This window comes from Thamnophis elegans, chromosome 6 (assembly GCF_009769535.1).
Source record: "Thamnophis elegans isolate rThaEle1 chromosome 6, rThaEle1.pri, whole genome shotgun sequence".
Lineage (NCBI taxonomy): Eukaryota > Metazoa > Chordata > Lepidosauria > Squamata > Colubridae > Thamnophis > Thamnophis elegans.
In genome coordinates, this window is record NC_045546.1 from 929,669 (window position 1) to 947,713 (window position 18,045).

The window sequence follows — 18,045 nt, forward strand, 5'->3', positions numbered from 1 at the left end:
ACTGGGGTGGGGTGGGGCGGCACGAGACGGAGGGGCGGGGCTCCCGAGAAGTCACGTGACTCCCCCCCCGCGCGGGCCTCGCCGCAGCCCGCCCGGCAGGCGCTACTGCGCAGGCGCCAGTTTCAAATTCTCTCTCTCTCTCTCTCTCTCTCTCTCTATCTATCTATCTATCTATATTTATATCTATATTCTCTCCTCTCTGTCATCTCTCTCTTCCTCTCTCTCTCTATCTCTCTCAATTTCTGTCTTCTATTTTTTCTCTCTCTATCTAGAAATACATCTATAATCTATCCATCCATCCATCTATCTAGGAGCTATCTATCTGTAATCCTGGGAGTTGATGTCCACATATCTGAAAATGGTGGAATTGCAGAAATTATATGTGTGTGTGTCCGTGTGTGTGTGAGAGAGAGAGAGAGAGCGTGTGACTCCCTTAACAACTTGGCAAATAGATATTCCTGTCTGCTGCTAAGTGAGACATTTCTTCAATGAATTTTGCCCCCCATTTTATGATATTTCTTGCCACAGTCATTAAATGAATCGCAGCCCGTTGTTAAGTGAGCAACATGGTTGTAAAGTGAATCTGGCTTCCCCATTGACTTTGGTTTTTAGAAGACTGCAACCGTCATAAGTATGAGTCACTTGCCAAGCATCTGAATTTTTGTATCATGTGACCATGGGGATGCTCTAATGGTCATAAGTCACTTTTTTGTATTGACTTTCACATGTGAGGCATTCATGTTCAACTCCCAGAATTTCCTGGCCCGCCATTCTGTTCAAGTTAAAGATATGTGGACTTCAACTCCCAGAATGGGGAATTCTGGGAATTGATGTCCACATATCTGAAAATGGTGGAATTGCAGAAACCTTGGATTATTTCAATCATGTTAAACCAGGATAGCTCCCTGGCAGGGAATGGCAGTCCCCCCATTCAATAGCAAGCTGGCTAGGGAATTCTGGGAGTTGAAGTCCGCACAACTAAAAATGTCCAAGTTGCAAACACCCTTGGCGTAATCCCTTCAAGGAAAAGAGAAGGTGGGTTTGGCCACAATCAAACCGCAGAGCCTGAAGAAGCTCCCAGGGGAGGAAGGAAGTCATAACTTGGTTTGCGGAAGACCAGAGGTCCTGGATTCCCCCTGCAGGCTGCGCTGGTACAGGACCCCAAGCCAAGGTTACAACTAACCAGCATTAGCAACTTGGTTCGGTCACCCGTGGGGTGCTGCAGTGCAGCCATGCTTGTCTGCTCCACCGTAGCCCTGTGTGCTGGGATACTTCCAGACAAGGAATCTGACAGGGAAAGAGGCCAGCCATGGTTGTTAAGTGAATCATTGCAGTTGTTAAGTCAGTCATGGTCGTTAAGCAAATTTGGCTTCCTCCTGTTGGAAGAGATGGCCTTCTGGGTTCAGTTCCAAGTGATTGATTGATTGATTACCTTTACCTCCAAGTTAAAAAACCCTGAGAATTAACAATGTTGTGAGCCTTTTGCAGTGGTGAAATTCAATTTTTTTTTACCACTGGTTCTATATGGGCGTGGCTTGGTGGGCGTGGCAGGGGAAGGATACTGCAAAGTCCCCATTCCCTCCCCACTCTGGGGCCAGCCAGATGTGGCATTTACGGGTCCTCCAGAACCTGCTGGATTTCACCCCCGGCCTTTGGGCCGTTCTTTTGCTATTCTGATGGTGGTGGGTGAATCCTATTGTCCTAAAAGTCATGTCCTGTTCTTAGAATTTGGGGGAGGGGGAATGTAAATTCTTAATCCCATCATTGGCATACAAATAAACCAAAAATAAACCAAATACAATTTGGAGCTGAAGGTGTTTTGTATGCGAATAGATTGGCCCAACCTTTCTTAATCTCTAAAGACTTCTGGAGCATCTGCTGGAGGCTGTTGGGGGCTGCTTTCTGCCTTTAACAACATGTTTCTCCCTTTAGTATAATATTCTGCCTCTTTTAACATTCCCCAAAATATTTCATTCTTGGCGGAAGGGGCGGGGGGAGGTTGTGTGATTACTTCTTTCATAAGCGTGAAAAACACTCATGTCACTTTTTAGTGACATTGTAATTTTCAGTCACTAAACAAATGGTCATAAGATGAGGACTACCTATACAGGCAGGAGAAATAGGCCAAGGGGGGGGGGGGAGAGAGCCACACCTGACAGCTAATCCTTCCGCCTCTTGAGCCACCTTTCTGAGCCACAAATTGCCTGCAATGTTGCTGCAAGAGAGAGATTCTCTCCTCTCCTAAGATTTAGCAGAATAGCAGAGTTGAAAGGGACCTTGGAGGTCTTCTAGTCCAGCCTCCTGCTCAGGCAGGAAACCCTACACCACTTCAGACAAATGGCTGTCCAATCTCTTCTTTAAAACCTCCAGCCATGGAGCACCCATTTTTTTGTGCCTGGATTGCTGCATTCAAACACGCCTTCTGCTTATATCAGGTTTGTGGACAAGCAGACTATCTTAAATTTGAAAATCCAGAGTTTTCACCAATCCAAATATTTTGGGAGCGTGGTGAAGTGGAGCTAAAATGAAATCCAGTATATGTTTAGAACTACTTAATTTAAAAAAAAAAATTAATTACCTCTCCCTGTGAGGGAATATTACACTATGCAGAAATGAATAGATTAACATTGGCAATTAAAGGGAAGGAAGAACCAGAGTATTATAAGATATGGCAATGCTTTTATCATTGGATAGAAAATGAATATAGGCAAAAAAAAAAAATAGAAAACTTAATAATTTGAGGGGGAAACGTAGAATTATAGGGGAGGAGTTGAATTAAAAGGTGATCGAAATGTAAATGTAAAGACAAGATAAAAATAGATTTAAAATGATGTAACTGTTAAATATGGTGACTGACCCTAACACTGTAAGATTAATGATGTAAGAGAGGTGATGGAAACATAAAATAAAAAACTTTTTTTTTTTAAGAACTACTTAGTTGAATAAAAGTTAAAAACCCCTGAGAATTTGAAAGGAGGTTTAACAAAAAGGACGCATAGGAGACTAACCCAAATATTTTTCGGACAGCCTTTGAACAGCTAATCTAAGAAGTTGTGGGTCCCCCCCAAGCCCTCCCCTTGCGGTGCTTTGGATAAAAGGCTAGAGTAAAATGAGACAGGGGGCACATTTGGCCCAGCCTTGGTGGTCCCAGCCTTGGGGAGACGTCCTTCACCATTTGCAAAGGAGCGGCAGCCTCCAAGGGCTTCCTGGGGAAATTCACTCAACCATCACAGCTGCAGCCGGGCAGAATGGTGGGTGAGGCGCCATCGGAGACATGGATCTGATCAGCCTGTCTGGCCGCCGCCTGGCCTTGCTCCAATTTCCTTCTCTCTGGGCTAGGCAGGGAAATTGGATCCAGCAGCCCTCCGCGCCTTTCCTTCGTCCCTGGGAGTCTGGGCAGGTTTCCTAAGCAGACCTTGGGTGCCCATCATCCATCGCTCAGGGCACTGAACATCTCGGAATAAGGGACCTCGGAGGTCTTCTAGTCCAACCCCCTGCTCGGGCAGGAAGCCCTACACAATTTCAGACAAATGCCTGTCCAGTCTCTTCTTTAAAACCTCCAGTGATGGAGAGAAGCTGTTCCACTGGTGAATTGTCCTCACCGTCAGGAAATCTCTCTTTATTTCTAGGCTGCTTCTCCCCCTTCATTAGTTTCCACCTGTCGCTTCTTCTTTTTTTAATTTTTATTTTTATTACACAGACAACACATACAACAATTAAAAAAAACAAAAAGAAAAAAAGCATCATCACATACAGCATGTCGTTTGGTTACAGGTGTTTTAACATCCATATTCTCGATTAACATTTACCATCACAGATTTTTCATCTAGTATAACTAAATACCTCACTTTCATTGTACAGTATACGTTCAATTGCGATTAGTATTATTTTTTTCCAATAAATCATAGTTCCCTGTTCTGACCCCCCTCCTTCGCTTGTTCAAGGACGACAGGCAGACAGGCTTGAAAGGAAATAACTTTATCAGTCCTGGCTCACGCTGGCTGCGAGTCCAAAAATAAACATAAATAAAGTCTCTGACAAGAAGATAACAGAATGCAAAAACGAAGATCTCTTACGGCAAAACCAGGTGTTCAGAAAGAAAGCAAATCACTTCTCCAAGTGTCTCTTTGAATCAGGGTTACAGAAAGCAAATCACTTATCCAAGTGCCTCTCACAAACAAACCACGACCGATGAACCACGAACCACGAACGAACGCCGAACGTTGACTTCTGCAACCAGGGCGTTTCACCATCCGTCCTTTTATCTCCAGAAGACCACAATAACGAGCCCCAGCTGCATTGTTAATCCTGCATCCCGACTCAACTCACAGCAAACTTCTGCTAAATCACAACAGTTCCCTTACATTCTTGATTGTCTATTTGATAACAGTATACCTTTATATAATCCCCATGTGAAAGAATTTTTTTTTTACCAACCATTTATATTTAGATATCACTATTTTCAATTATGCATAGTTCCACCAATCAACTATCAGGTATGCTTATGTTCATTGTTATCCTTGTATCTCATACATTCAAACAGAAATCTTATTCCTTCATTTTTCAACAAAGTATTCTAAATAGTCGCTACATATATATACCAATTTTTAATTATTTCCTTATTAAAAATTTTTATCAACAACAAGTAATATGTTCTTAAGGTTATACATTATATCACCAATCCTCTATCAAGTATACATAAAATTGTTGTTATCCTTATCTTTTTTAAAGCAAAAAATTCTAAAGTATTCAATTCATAGACGTATCAGTTTTTCATTGTATTGTTGTTAATCTATTTCACAGCATGATTGTGTTTTCATTTAACTCCTTCAGTTAAAACATGAGTAAAACATTTTTCATTTCCCGTTTTTTCCCCACCTGTTGCTTCTTGTCCTGCCTTCAGGGGATCTTCTGTCTGTCAGCCCGTCAAATATTGAAAGACAGCTGTCACCTCTAGTCCTTCTTTTGACTACATTACATTACATTCCAGTTCCTGCAACCATTCTTTGTATGTTTCAGCCTCCAGTCCCCTAATCCTCTTTGTGCCTCTTCTCTGCGCTCTTTCCAGAGTCTCCACATCTTTTTTTCACATGGTGAAGACCAGAATTGGATTCCCTCGACTTGCTTCTTCTGTAAAAACCTCCAGTGATGGAGCAACCACAACTTCTGGTGGTAAGCCCTTCTAATGGTTCTCACTGTCAGGAAATTTCTCCTCAGTTCTAAGTTGCTTCTCTCCTTCATTAGTTTCCACCCATTGCTTCTTGTCCTGCTTTCTGGGGCATTGAAGGTTGGCCCCCTCTTCTTTGGGGCAGCCCCCCCCCCCCAGATATTGGAAGACTGCTATCATGTCACCCCAGTTCTAACGGGTGAGTTGTGTACTAAACAAACAGTGAGTACCAGGACAAAATTTCTGTGTCACAATGCATTGAGTACCAAATTTGATGAGTTCCAAAGCTGTATTTTTACTGCTAAATTACTTGTAGAAGATGATTTTGGTACTTATACAATATGTGGGAGCAGCCTTGGATAGAGAATTAGCCCCCACAATGTCAAAGTTTGCCTTGCATCTTGGGAAAACCACCTGGATTTGACCAGCCCTGTGCAATATGGACAACAAGGAACCAAATTCGCAGCAGATGCACAGAGCATCTGCTATTACCTCCAATAGACCGATTAGATCCCACAGATTAGGCCTCCTCCGAATTCCATCCGCCGGCCAATGCCGGCTGGCGACTACCTGGAGGAGGGCCTTCTCTGTGGCTGCTCCGACCCTCTGGAACGTGAAGATTCGAACCCTCACCACCCTCCAGGCCTTCCGCAAAGCCCTTAATACCTGGCTGTTCGGACAGGCCTGGGGCTAAAGAGCTTTTGCCCCCCCCCCCCTCGAATGGCATGGTTGTTGTGTGCTTTTAAATTGTGTATTGTTATGTTCGTCTTTTTTAACCCCTTATCTGTATCCCCTTCCCTGACTTGGATTGTGAGCTGCCCTGAGTCCCCTTCGGGGGGAAAAGGGCAGCATATAAATGCAATAAATTCAATTCAATTCAATTATAAATGAGCAAAACACCATCACCAAATTGTGACTGCGGGGAACAAAATACAAGCTATCCAACATAGAGTGACCAAGTCCCAAAATAAAGCTGATAATGGAGATTTTTCTGATTTTCTGGCTGTGACAAATAGAGCTGAACAATTATATCTGTAATCTAGATACACGTTTATAATGTTTTAGATTTCATATTTTCTATCGTGTGTGTGTGTGTGTGTGTGTGTGTTTTTTTTTTAAATCCAAATGTGATATGAATTTCCCACAGGACAAATAAAGAATAACCTTCCTTGCAGAAAAAGCCCCGAAGGGAACTCCGTTGGCTTTGGGAAAAGCTGAAATTTAGCCTGAATCCCTTCAAGGTGCAGAAATTGGGGGGTGGGCGACATAAAACAGGACTCTCTCCAAGGACTACAAAGGGGCTCCTCCCTTTGATCCTGGGACTTTTGCCAAAAAAGGAATCCACTTCCAGGGAGCCCCCTGGGCGGGGGGGGGGGAGGGGGGCCAGAAAGCCACGGAGTGCAGGGGACCCCCCGCCAGGCCACTAAACCGGGTTTTCCGGAGCGCAGATGGTCAAGAGCAGCAGCGGGGCTGATCCGGAGCGCAGAGGGTGGGTGGGTGGGTGGGGGTCGCTGTTGGAGGAGGCCGAGAGGGAGGGGCGGGGGAGGGGAGGGAGGGTTGGGTAAGGCCATTGTGTACTTTCATCCATCCCTCCCCCCACCGCCTTCAACTCTTTTGAAGTCCGGCTCAAGAGAAGTTGTCCGGCAGCAGCGCCGCTCGCGAGGCTTAGGCGCCCACCACGCCGGGGGTCTCGCGGGGGAATCCCAGACTCTGCGCCGCTTCCCGGTGGGTGACCGTTTTGGACGTGCCAAGCCACGGAAAACCTTTTCAGCTGCAGGCGTCGCATCGCGGGAATCGAAGCAGCATCCCCGGGAAGGCAGGGGTGCCAGCGCCCCGAGACTCGCCTCCCCGGGGTCTGCTCCTTGCACCGAGCCTGGAGGGGGCCGCTGTGGTTGGTTATGGGGGAGGTAACTTTGGTGGGGACCTTCGCCCCCCCCCCCACCGCTGGCAAAGGAGACTTTACGGCTTTCACCTAATGCGCCTCTCTCCAGATGTGGCCGTTACCCTAAAGCAGAGGTTTCCGCAGGCAGAGCCTTTGAAACGCCTGCGCCCCTCTAGCTGCCCACCCCCGCGATGCCACCGGGGATGCCCCCAACTCCAGAACCCCCCCCCCGCGCCCCAACTAAGCGGCCTTCAGAGAGTCCGAGATTCTGGCTGCGCTTGGCGGAATCTGGGTCCCCTGGGGCCAAGTCCCCCCCCCAACAACCGGGCAGAAGTCTCCAGGAGTGGGGGTGTGTGTGCAAAGGCGACCCCTCCTGCGGAAAGCCGGCTTATCTCCGGCTGAGGGGCGCCTGATGCCTGGGCGCGATAGCTGCGCTCGCCCGCGGCTCTGCGTGCTCTGGCCGCCGTCCAAGGGGAGGGGAGGCGGGCAGGGGGCGGGCGGGGCTGGGACTTCTCCCGGCCAGGAGCGCCTCCCTGCAGAGTCGTCTCCCGCAGTCGGATCGCAGCCCGCGCGGCTTCCACGCGAAGGAGCTTCTCAGGCGGGCAGGTGCGCGGGTGGGCTGCGGGTGGGAGCCGTGGGGAGGCTGGGAAGGACTTGCTCTTCCCGGGCAGGGGGAGACCAAGGCGGGCGGAGGGGGCAAAGCTCCAAGCGGCGGAGGGGGCGCTCCCGGGGACGCCTCTCCCCCACCCGGCCTCAGGCTTCCCCTCCCTGCAGGTCCCTACGCTCCACGCGCTTAGCGGAGCGGAGCTGCGCGCTCCATGCAAGCAGAGACCCGGCGTCCCCCAGGGCCAGGGGGCATCCCGTTGGAGCAGCATCGCCCCTGCTCTCCCGGCCCCACAAATCCCCGGGAAGAAAGCTGGGATACCCCCACTTCGGTCCGTGGGCTACCCGGCAGAGGAGCCGCAGGATGGAGGACCGCTAAGCGGGGCAAAGTGGCCAGGGGGGCTTTGGGCAGCACAGATTACAGAGTACCAGAGTGGGAAGGGACCTTGGAGGCCATCTAGTCCAGCCAAGCAGGAGAATCTGTGCCAGGAAACCTAGGGTCTCCTGCCTGAGCAGGGGGTTGGACTAGAAGACCTCCAAGGCCCCTTCCAGCTCTGTGAGTCTCTGAAATGGCTGTCCAGTCTCCTCTTAAAAGCCTCCGGTGATTCCTTCCTTCAGGTGGCTCCTTCTACCAGGGACCTGCAGCCTAGTGTGAACTAGTGCAGGCTCAGTTTGGGTGGGGGGGGGGGGCAGCTGAGCTTGGAGGGTGAAAGCTCTGCTCTTGGGGAGGGGGGAGGGGAGAGAGAGGTCCCTCCAGCTGGCCAAGGAGGGAAGAATCAGCCTTAACATTCATGGGGGACAGGGGGCTGGTTCCTTTCCTCTTCCATGGAAGAATAACAGAGTCGGGTGGGACCTTGGAGGTCTTCTAGTCCAGCCCCCTGCTCAAGAGGAGACCCTATCCCATTCCAGACAAATGGTTGTCCAGTCTCTTCTTAAAAGCCTCCAGGGGTGGAGCATTCACCACTTCTGGTGGCAAGCCACTGATTAATTCCACTGATTAATTGTCCTCACTGTTAGGAAGTTTCTCCTTAGTTAGCAATAGCAATAGGAGTTAGACTTATATACCGCTTCATAGGGCTTTCAGCCCTCTCTAAGCGGTTTACAGAGTCAGCATATATTGCCCCCAACAATAGATAGATAGATAGATAGATAGATAGATAGATAGATAGATAGCAATAGCAATAGCAATAGCAATAGCAATAGCAGTTAGACTTATATACCGCTTCATAGGGCTTTCAGCCCTCTCTAAGCGGTTTACAGAGTCAGCATATATTGCCCCCAACAATAGATAGATAGATAGATAGATAGATAGATAGATAGATAGATAGATAGATAGATAGCAATAGCAATAGCAATAGCAGTTAGACTTATATACCGCTTCATAGGGCTTTCAGCCCTCTCTAAGCGGTTTACAGAGTCAGCATATTGCCCCCAACAACAATCCGGGTCCTCATTTTACCCACCTCGGAAGGATGGAAGGCTGAGTCAACCCTGAGCCAGTGAGATTTGAACCGCCGAACTGCAGATAACAGTCAGCTGAAGTGGCTGCAGTACAGCACTTTAACCACTGCGCCACCTCGTTTCTCCTTAGTTCTAAGTTGCTTCTCTCCTTGATGAATTTTCCTCCACTCCTCCTTGTGCCGCCTTTGGGGCCTTTGGCGAAGAGGGGGGCCCCCACTGGGACCCCCAAGCTACCACCTCTCTCTCTCTCTTCCTCCCAGGTTCCAGGTGATGGCCGCCCGGGCTCCCCTCCTGCTCCTCCTGCTGGCCCTCTGCGGCTGCTGCAGCGCCTCCTACCCACATCACCCGGTGCAGCTGAGCTCGCGCCGCAGCGCCTGCAAGCCGGTGCCCAGCAGCATGAGCCTGTGCCACGGGGTGGGCTACAGCGAGATGCGGCTGCCCAACCTGCTGGGCCACGACACCATGAAGGAGGCCCTGCAGCAGGCGGCCTCCTGGGTGCCCCTCTTGACCAAGCAGTGCCACCGGGAGACCAAGAAGTTCCTCTGCTCGCTCTTCGCCCCCGTCTGCATCAGCCAGGTGGAGGAGCCCATCTTCCCCTGCCGCTCCCTCTGCGAGGCCGTCCGGGACAGCTGCCTGCCCGTCATGGCCGCCTTCGGCTTCCCTTGGCCCGAAATGCTCAACTGCAGCCGCTTCCCTGGGGGCAACGAGCTCTGCATCCCCCCGGTGGGCCCCGAAGACCAGGAGCAGCCCCCGCGAGAAGGTGAGCGGCTGGGGGAAAGGGGGGGGGCGGCAGGGAGACCCCCACCCACCCACCCGGGCCCAGGCACTGCTTGGAGCAAGCTGGTCATTTTTTTGTGGGGGGGGGAGTCACTTCGGCACATAAACGCACCCCCTCAAGTACAGGGAGTCCTCAGCGTTCGACGGGAATTGAGACCAGAATTTCAGGTTGCTAAGCGAGACATTTATTAAAGGAGTTTTGTCCCATGTTGCGGGCTTTCCTGCCACAGTCGTTAAGTGAGTCACTGCAGATGTTCAATTGGTAACAGGGTGGTTAAGTGAGTCTGGCCAGAAGGTTGCAAAAGGGGATCACGTGACTCGGGGAGGTGAGTTCTGAATTTGGATCTTGTGACCAAGTGGAGGTTGCAATGGTCGTAAGTGTGAAAAATGGCCTTAAGTCACATTTTGCAGTGCCCTTGGGACTTTGAATAGTCACTAAATGAACTGTTGTAATACACACACACACACACACAGTGTGTGTTTGTGTGTGTGTGTGTGTGAAATGCTATAGGGTTTCCTAGCTAAGCAGGGGGTTGGACTAGAAGACCTCCAAGGTCCCTTCCAGCTCTGAGTTCTGTTCTATTTCATTCCGTTTTCCGTATTCTATTTTCTGTTCTACTCTACTCTCTCTCTGTATGTAGATGTGTGTGTGTCCCAGTAAGGGTATGGCTAGCTGATGAGAGCTAAATAGCTTGAAATAGATCTATACTATTATCTGACAGATAATGGAAGCAGTTAGCTTCCTCCCATAATTGGGGCATACCAGGGGTTGTGCCACTAAAGAGCCAAGGTGGTGCAGTGGTTAAATGCAGCACTGCAGGCTGACTGCTAGATCAGCAGTTCAGCGGTTCAAATCTCACCAGCTCAGGGTCGACTCAGCCTTCCGTCCTTCCGAGGTGGGTAAAATGAGGACCCGGATTGTTGTTGGGGGCGATATGCTGACTCTGTAAACCGCTTAGAGAGGGCTGAAAGCCCTATGAAGCGGTATATAAGTCTACTGCTATTGCTATTGCTATATACCTATTACCCTGGCTTCAGCTGATAAGGAGGAGGACCTGTGGCTTAATGGTTAAGACTAAGATGCAATAGAGCACAGGTTCAATTCCCAGTAAGGGTATGGCTAGCTGATGAGAGCTAAATAGCTTGAAATAGATCTATACTAGTCTCCCTTTATTTATTTATCAGCACAAATACAACACAAATGTGTAACAAAGGCAACAGTAAAAATATTGGGCTTTCTGTCGTGATGGTCTCTTGTGATGAGCCGATAGACAGAGAAAGGAAGCAGTAAGCTTCCTCCCATATTTGGGCATACCAGGGGTTGTGACACTAAATACATATACATACATACATATATATACATACACGCACACATATATATGTTTGTGTGTGTGTGTGTGTGTATACACACACATACACATACACATATACCCTCATATATGCATATATACATACATACACACCCCGTGGGTCTCCCTGGTGGAGAGTTACGGACCCCTCCTCATTCTCAGCCACTGAAGGGTCCAGAAAGTCGGCTTGGAGCCCACCAGGTTCCTCCTGGTGATGGGAGTCCCTGATTATCTCTGAGCTTAGTGGTTTTCTGGCTGACATTTCCTGACCCAACTAGGAAGGGGATTCCTGTGGAAGGGGATTGGGGTTTGTCTCCTGCTCATTCTTCTGATTATCTTAACAAGGACACTTTGGCCTGGGGGGGGGGGAGGGGAGGGGGGAGGAATTGTTTGCTGGAGAGCTGTTGAGCCTCTGTACAAAGGGATTAAGGCAGAAGGTGAGATCCAATCTAAAAAGGCAAATATTGCCAAATATTTACACAAAGCAACACAAAGGAGGATGCCAATCAGTTGAGAAAGCTCTCACTTACATCATTACCCCTCCCACCTGCAAAATGCTTTCTCTCCCTCCCTCTTTCCCCCCTCCTTTCCCTCCCTCCCCCCTCTCTTTCTCCCCTTTTCTTTCTCTCTCTTTCTTTCCCCCCCCCTCTCTCTCTTTCATACACACACACACACACACACACACATACACCTCTCAAACCCTCTTCCCTCCAATTTAAAGAGGTGGCACTTAGTAGAAACGGCCCTACAGCTCCCACCCTTCCCTCCCCAGCCATTTGCGAGGGGTCTTTTCCTGTTGATCTCCTCCTCTCCTCCCCAATGGCCACCCTTCCAAGAGGAGAAAAGGCTCCCTTCGTGGCAACCGCAGAGTTTTTCAGAGGGTAGAACTGAGTTGTTGGGGGGGGGGGCGGTGATGCTTACAGACAGAAGAAAATATTTGTAGCTCAGGGTGGAAGAACTGTGAAGTCCTTGATGCTCTCTGAGCTGGGTGGTTTCCTTGCGGACATTTAATGACCCAACTAGGGAACATCATCAGTGCTAGAAGGTGCAGGGAGTAAGGTTTGCAAGAGAGGAGGAGGAGGAGGAGGAGGAGGAGGAAGAGGAGGAGGAGGAGGAAGAGGAGGAGGAGGAAGACTGTGGGATCTTTTGGTGTTTTCTGAGCTGGGTGGTTTCCTTGCGGACATTTAATGACCCAACTAGGGAACATCATCAGTGCTAGAAGGAAGGGGTGTGTGCAAGGGGGAGGAGGGGGAGGAGGAGGCCTGTGTGGTGGTGGTGGGGTCCTTGGTGCTCTCGGCACTGGGTGGTTTCCCTGCAGCCTTCTAATGACCCAAGTAGGAAACTTCTTCTTTGGTAAAGAATCATTTGCACACAAAAAAATCCTCAACCAGCTCAGAGAGCACCAAGGACCCCAAAGTGTGATTCTCTCCCCACCCCCCAGGTGGGAGCAGCCCCTCTCTGCTCAGGGGGGAGGGGAGGCTGAGCCCCGCCTCCCCCTTTTCATCCCAACCATTCCTGAGCCTCCTCCCATTCTCCTAGGAGCAAAACCGAGTGGGGGGGTGGGGGTGGGGTTTCCCTTGCAACATCCCGTGAGTCATCCCAAGGGTGGGTGGGGGTCCCGCACGCACAGCAGCACACGGACGAAGAAGCCCATCAAAGCTCGATTGTGCTCACAGACCCCTGAGTCACACACAGTGACTAGCACAATCCAAACAGTTGCAACCACCACTGAGGGCTGATTTCACACAATGGTTGGAGTCGACCTTCAGTGGTAGGGGTCTCCCTCCCCCCCCCTCTGCCCCACAGAGACTACGAACCTCCCAGATCTCTCCCTGATCCAGCGGGCAGGGAGGGGGAACAGACCCACTGCATAGATCTTCAGTAACTCTATTCATCCATCCATCCATCATATCATCATATCCATTCATCTGTCTGTATATCTATCTATCTATCTATCTATCATCTATCTATCTATCTATCTATCTATCTATCTATCTATCTATTTATCATCTATCTATCATCTATCTATCTATCTATCTATCTATCATCTATCGATCTATCGATCCTATCTATCTACCTACCTATCATCTATCTATCTATCTACCTACCTATCCTACTATCTATCATCTATCTATTTATCTATCTATCTATCTATCTATCTATCTATCTATCTATCATCTATCTATCTATCTATCTATCTATCTATCTATCTATCTATCTATCTATCATCTACCTACCTACCTACCTACCTACCTATCATCTATCTATCTATCTATCTATCTATCTATCTATCTATCTATCTATCATCTACCTACCTACCTACCTACCTATCATCTATCTATCTATCTATCTATCTATCTATCTATCTATCTATCTATCATCTACCTACCTACCTACCTACCTACCTATCATCTATCTATCTATCTATCTATCTATCTATCTATCTATCTATCTATCTATCTATCTATCTATCTATCTATCATATGTTTCCCATCTGGCCTGGAAGCAACTCTCAGCAACATACAGTCATTGAAACGAATAAAAAATACATTTAAACAATAACCTTCATTTACAGGTAGCCTTTGAATTACGATCACAACTGCTTTTCACCCTGCGCCCCTCCCCCCACTCTTTGTGCCCCCTTCCAGATGCCGCCGTGTGCCCAGCCTGCCTTGATTCTGGGCCAAGTGAGAAGGATTTCTTGGAGAAAGTCTGCAACCAGGATTTCGGTGAGTCTGAAGAAGGCTGGACAGCCATTTGCCAGAAATGGTCTGGAGTCTCCTGCTTGAGCAGGGGGCTGGACTAGAAGACCTCCAAGGTCCCTTCCGGTATTCTGTGATGAAGATGGTTTCAGGAGCTAGGCAGGTCTTGTCTAATGAAAAGAAGGACTAGCGGGTGTTATGATGGCAGCCTTCCAGTATTTGAGGAGCTGCCCCAAAGGAGAGGAAGGGGTCAACTTATTCTCCAAGGCACCAGAAGGCAGGACACGAAGCAACGGATGGAAACTAATCAAGGAGAGAAGCAGACGGGAATTGAGGAGAAACTTCCTGACAATGAAGAATATTTAATCAGCCACCAGAAGTTGTGGGTGCTCCATCATTGGACATTTTCAATAAGAGACTAGATCAACCTTTTTTCCGTAAATGTATGGGGATGGAGGAGATTCTAGAAGATCCTCCAAGTCTCTTCCAGCTCTATGATTCTATGAGACAGAAAGAGAAGATAGATAGATGATAGATGGATGGATGGATGGATGGATGGATGGATGGATGGATGGATGGATGGATGGATGGATGAACGGGTGGGTGGATGGACGGGTGGGTGGATGGATGAACGGTTATGATGATATGATATATAGGTAGAGAGGTAGATGGATGGATGGATGGATGGATGGATGGATGGATGGATGGATGGATGGATGGATGAACGGGTGGGTGGATGGACGGGTGGGTGGATGGATGAATGGGTATGATGATATATATAGGTAGAGAGGTAGATGGATGGATGGATGGATGAAAGGAGATAGATGGGTAGGTAGATGGATGAATGGATGGATAAACGGATATGATGGATGGATGGATGGATGGAGATAGATAGGTAAATAGATAGATGATAGAAATATGAGAGAGAGAGATGACAGATAGACAGACAGATATATAGACAGATATATATATATACAGACAGATATATAGACAGATAGACAGACAGATCGATAGATAGATTGATCTGATATAAAGATGATATAAAGACAGATGATAGAACAGCTGGCCTCCAGAAGTGCTGGGAGCTCCATCCCTGGAAGTTTTGAAGAAGAGACTGGAGGGCCATTTGTCTGGAGTGGTAGAGGGTCTCCGGCTTGGGCGAGGGGTTGGACTGGAAGACCTCCAAGGTCCCTCTGTTATTCTGTATCCTGAAGGCTTGACCTTCACTTGGCCTCTTCCTTCTCCTTCTTACAGCTCTGAAGATGACCATCAAATCCTTCTCCGGCGTCGGGGGTGACCTGAAAGTCGTCCCGGAGCTCCGCGGCCGGACCCTTTACAAGCAGGCCAGCTGGTCCGAAGAGGAGCGGAAGAAGCCGGTCCTGTGGCTGCCGGAGGGCGAGGCCTGCTCCTGCGAAGAGCTGGCTGGGGGGCCGGGCACGGTAGTCCTGGCCATGGGGCACCGTCTCAGCAACCGCCTGGTCCTCTCCTGGGTCCGGAGGTGGAAGCACGGGGAGAAGGAGCTGAAGAGGTTCTCCAGGGCGGTGCGGAAGCTGCAGTGTTAGCGGGGGGGGGGCTCCTCGATGCCCATCATCCTCTGCCCGCTGTGGACCCTCAGGGTGGAAGTCGGGCCTGCCCCAAACCTTGCAGGCAACCGGTTTTCCCAGATCGCAGCCAAACTGGCACCATGGGAGCAGCTGGCAAACTACGAGGAACGGAGCGTTTCTGCTGTGGCGCTACAGAGAAGGGGAGGGGGGGGGGTAATAAAGGTAGTCCTTGACTTACAGGAGTTCATATAGTGACCGCTCAAAATCACAACAGAATTGAAAACCTGTCCTATGACCAGAGGGGGGATCCTACCGCTTTTCGGCTGAGTAAGGAGCAACTCAGCCGCCCACAACGCCCAAGCGGTTCTCGGCGCATTTCGGTTTCTGCTTCTGCGCATGTGCAGGAGCCATTTCTTCACTACTACGCGTGCAAAGCACCGACAGTGTGTCCCTGAGCAATCTGGCAGTAAAAGAATCCGGAACCCAACCCCTGGCTACGACCTTTGGTGCAGAGGATGGGCAATTGGTTCATACTTACGACGGCTGCAGGGTCCCAAGATCACTCGATCCCTCTCAATGGGGAATCCAGATTCACTTAACAGCCGGGTGACTAACTTATCAGTGATTCACTTAACAACTATGGGAAGGAAGGTCGTAAAATGGGGCAAAACTTGCTTAATCGGTGTCTCGCTTAACAACAGAAATATTGGGCTCAGTTGTGGTCATAAGTCGAGGACTATCTGTAAAACGACAGGACGAGGAAGCAAGACAGAGGGAGGGTCACTTTTTGCTAGACAATCACAAGTGCAGGAAACTGACAAGGAGCAAATTCTGTTTTTTCTAAAGCAGCGATATTAAAATTTGCAGCCTGAATTGCATTGATCAGGGAACAATTTCGGATTATCAATCTAGTGCCCACAATAGAAGCTGTGCCCATCTGTAAGCGACCTGTGGCCCCTCTCTCCTCCCAACAGCCCCCGGAAGGCCACAGCCATTCCAGCCCTGCTAAATAGTTCCAGGTTAGCCGTCGGCCCACATTGGCACAAAAATAACCTGGCAGGTTTCTGGTGGTTCATCCCTTGGGCAATCGTCAACCTGGTGAATTTACAACACATGGTAAAACCCAGAAAAATGGGTGGATTTGGTGGCCGGGCAAAACACAATTCCTGAACCATACTGAGTCATTGGCACCGGCTCGAACCCAAGCGGATACCAGCTCTCTCAACTGCCCTGCTAAGCAAAATGGTTGTGGACGCCCACCTCAAATGCCAAGTACCCCACATTGGCTGGTTGTGTGCCACTGGCTGGACCAAAGTGATCTTGGCTAAAGAGGGGGGGGGGCTTCTCGGCGTCTCGTGAGTTTCCAGCCACTGGCGCCCCAGAAGGTGGAGAGGGCCTGAGTGATATTTGCTTCTGGTGTTCGTCTGTCTGCCAACCTATGCTATAAGGTGGCGCAGTGGTTAAATGCAGCACTGCAGGCTACTGCTAGATCAGCAGGTCAGCGGTTCAAATCTCACCAGCTCAGGGTTGACTCAGCCTTCCATCCTTCCGAGGTGGGTAAAATGAGGACCCAGATTGTTGGGGGCAATATGCTGACTCTCTGTAAACCGCTTAGAGAGGCCTGAAAGGCCTATGAAGCGGTATATAAGTCTACTGCTATTGCTATATCTACTGCTATAAGTCAGTGTTTCTCAACCTTGGCCACTTGAAGATGTCCGGACTTCAACTCCCAGAATTCCCCAGCCAGCGAATGCTGGCTGGGGAATTCTGGGAGTTGAAGTCCGGACATCTTCAAGTGGACAAGGTTGAGAAACACTGTCCTAGACACTTCCCCATCTTCAAGTGGCCAAGGTTGAGAAACACTGCTCTAAGTTCTTGGGGCATCCAAGGTGGGCGTGAGAGACCCTAAGCAGACGTTTGACAGCTCAAACCTCCATGTCATTGATACACTGACTGCATGGAGAGCCTCCTGATGCAAGCAGGGCCTATCTGTCTTCTCATCGATCCAGGTTGGTTAAGGTAGAATCATTCGATGTAGCAGAAGGTCTGTCTGCCCATCATTCTGACAATACCACTTTCTTTCTGGTATCCAAAATGCCATCGGAAGCTGCTCCTGAAAGTTCAACCTCTATTTCTGTCCTTTATTATTATTATTATTATTATTATTATTATTATTATTATTATTATTATTATTATGCCTTAGCTAAATAGTTTGCTGTTATTAAAGGAAGCCCATGTACCCAGTCTCTTGGTTTGGTTTCTAATTGGTGGGGAAGCAAACCATGAATGGAATCCAATTCCGGTTGCCACAATATAAAAAAAGGAGTGGAGACTCTGGAAAGAGTGCAGAGAAGAGCAAGAAAGAGGATGAGGGGACTGGAGGCTCAAACACACGAAGAATAGTTGCAGGAACTGGGCAGTGTGAAGGGAAGGACGGGGGGGACAGATGGACAGACAGGATAGCAGTCTTCTAGTGCTCGATGGTCCGTCACAGAGGAGGAGGGGTCCACCTCTTCTCCAAACCCCCTGAAGGCAGGAGGAGGAGACACAACGGACGGAA

The 18,045-nt window shown here is 49.1% G+C and overlaps 1 protein-coding gene across 1 annotated transcript; it reads left to right on the forward strand.

The window, feature by feature from the left end:
• The first annotated feature begins 7,595 nt into the window (after nt 1–7,595).
• On the forward strand, nt 7,596–16,124 carry LOC116510482 (secreted frizzled-related protein 2-like). Its single transcript, XM_032220067.1, has 4 exons — nt 7,596–7,655; nt 9,374–9,873; nt 13,888–13,968; nt 15,196–16,124. The coding sequence occupies exons 2-4, from the start codon at nt 9,384–9,386 to the stop codon at nt 15,501–15,503; spliced, it is 879 nt and encodes a 292-aa protein (XP_032075958.1). The 5' UTR covers nt 7,596–7,655; nt 9,374–9,383; the 3' UTR covers nt 15,504–16,124.
• The last annotated feature ends 1,921 nt before the right edge of the window (nt 16,125–18,045 follow it).

Bases quoted from the DNA above. Each gene is read 5' to 3' on its own strand.
- LOC116510482 (XM_032220067.1), top strand. From the start codon at position 9,384: ATGGCCGCCCGGGCTCCCCTCCTGCTCCTCCTGCTGGCCCTCTGCGGC. The intron at 9,874-13,887 runs GTGAGCGGCTGG...GCCCCCTTCCAG, and splicing joins GGAGCAGCCCCCGCGAGAAG to ATGCCGCCGTGTGCCCAGCC. The intron at 13,969-15,195 runs GTGAGTCTGAAG...TCCTTCTTACAG, and splicing joins AGTCTGCAACCAGGATTTCG to CTCTGAAGATGACCATCAAA.